Source organism: Egretta garzetta, unplaced genomic scaffold (genome assembly GCF_000687185.1).
Source record: "Egretta garzetta isolate BGI_Z169 unplaced genomic scaffold, ASM68718v1 scaffold160, whole genome shotgun sequence".
NCBI lineage: Eukaryota > Metazoa > Chordata > Aves > Pelecaniformes > Ardeidae > Egretta > Egretta garzetta.
Genome location: NW_009258378.1, coordinates 679,566 through 681,562, shown reverse-complemented (window position 1 = coordinate 681,562; position 1,997 = coordinate 679,566). Strand labels below are relative to the sequence as shown.

Sequence of the window (1,997 nt, the reverse complement as noted above, 5' to 3'; positions counted from 1 at the left end):
CTATCCTCACCACAAAGGAGATATCACAGCTAAGGCTTTTTACGAGCATTAACTTTTTCTTTTTTTTTTTTTTTTAACTGAACAGAAAACAAGGACTCGCGTGAAAAGTCTTTACTAGCATTTCTGCAGCATGCAAAGTTTTCTGGTGGACTGGTAACTATTTCAGTGAAATCAGGAACATCAAAATAAAAATGATTGTGAAAACGTCCTTTAAATCTGAATTGAAATGATGGCTTTTTTGTTTGCTTGTTTTCTTCTATAGCTTGCTTGTTTGTTTTTTGAAGCCACTCTTGTTAATTGTCCTGCAGCCATGGTATGTACCAGATAGCCAAGAAAGCTGACATGGTGAAGTTATATACAGCATCCTTGTGACCTTTTTGTGAAGATACATATCTGTCCAATAAAGCCCAGGCCAAATGACAGTGACAGCTGCCTTGTGGCATTCAGTTTGAATTGAACAGGTTTGCTCACAAGTCAGGAGCAAGTATTTCATTACAGACTGTGCACCAAGACCATCATAAGCCCCCAAAAGTGAAACTTTCCCTCAGCAGCTATGGAAACTGCCCCGGTGGACTGAGATGCACTTCACAGGCTCCTCCTTGTCTCCTTGCTTTGACTTTCCCGCCTCCTGCAAGCTGTTATCCTCTGTTGGCATTTGCATGTTGGTGTAGCACTTGCAAGGGAAGAAAACCTCACTTCATCTCTCAGGAGGGAACCGGGGTGTTATGGGAACTGAGCACTCGAAGAATGAGGGGCGAAGGAGCATGGTTTTTCTGAGGAAGGGTCCAAACGGGGATTGCGTTATGTCAGCTTGAGCCTCATAATGAAAGGGATGACCAGCACGCCCGACTTCTTGTGGGGACTGCCCGAGGTGCAGAAACTGAACCTTTCACGCAACCAGCTGGTGGTGATTCCTCCTTCGCTGGGGAAACTGGACAGGCTGGTAGTGCTGAATTTGGGGGGCAACTGCCTCAAGCATCTGCCTAAAGAGATTGGGCTGCTGAGGAACCTGAAGGTCTTGTTCGTCAATATGAATTGCCTGACAGAAGTGCCAGCAGAGCTCAGCTTGTGCAGGAAGCTGGAGGTTTTGAGCCTCTCTCACAACTGCATCTCGCAACTGCCTTTGAGCTTCACTGACCTGACAAGTTTGAGGAAACTGAACCTCAGTAACAACCGCTTTGTGCAAATTCCCCTCTGCATTTTTGCACTGAGGAGCTTAGACTTCTTGCACCTAGGGTCCAACAGGCTTGAAAACATTGCAGAGAGTGTCCAGTATCTGGTCAATTTGCAAATCTTTATAGTAGAGAATAACAACATACGCAGCCTGCCACGGTCTCTCTGCTTCATCAACGCTCTGGAGTTGCTAAATGTCGATTACAACGCCATACAGACTCTCCCGGACGACCTCTACCTGCTGCGCCGGCTGCCACGCATCGCCTGGAACCCCATGGACAAAGGCCTCCACCTCGCCCACAACCCCTTGTCCCGGCCCCTGCCCGAGGTCATTGAGGGGGGGCTGGACGTCCTCTTCAACTACCTCAGGGAGAAAAAGGAGCACAACTGAGTTTCCGCTGAGCTTGGGATTAAGCCTGTCATCGGGACTCAGTCGTACCGGAGCTCTCTCCCGCACAGGCATTTCCACTTCATAACACTTGGATTTCGAAGACTGTGGATGGCTCTAGTAACGGTTGGAGGAAAGCAAGTATGATGGCCTTGATTAAGTGTGTGAAGAGTAACTTTCTAAAAATAGCCACCTCTGTAACCTTCAGTGTCGGTGTGCTTAGGTTTTTTTAGGAAAAAGAAAACCAACAAACTTGTGATAAAATGTTTGCTCTTCGTTTGACAGAAACAAATTAAGGCAGACTGCTAGAAGTGCAGAAACGTGTGTTTGCCAGCTATTAGGTTGGAAGAATATTAATATAAATTGGATTTACTATATGTGATTGCAGTTGCACTTTAGCTCCTGCTCACTTCTTCATACACAGATAAACCACTAC

General features: G+C 46.3%; 1 protein-coding gene across 1 annotated transcript; it reads left to right on the top strand.

The window, feature by feature from the left end:
* Positions 1-725: 725 nt before the first annotated feature.
* On the top strand, positions 726-1,564 carry LRRC30 (leucine rich repeat containing 30). Its single transcript, XM_009640465.2, is given in 2 exon segments — positions 726-783; positions 786-1,564. Coding segments are annotated over 2 exon segments (837 nt in total).
* The last annotated feature ends 433 nt before the right edge of the window (positions 1,565-1,997 follow it).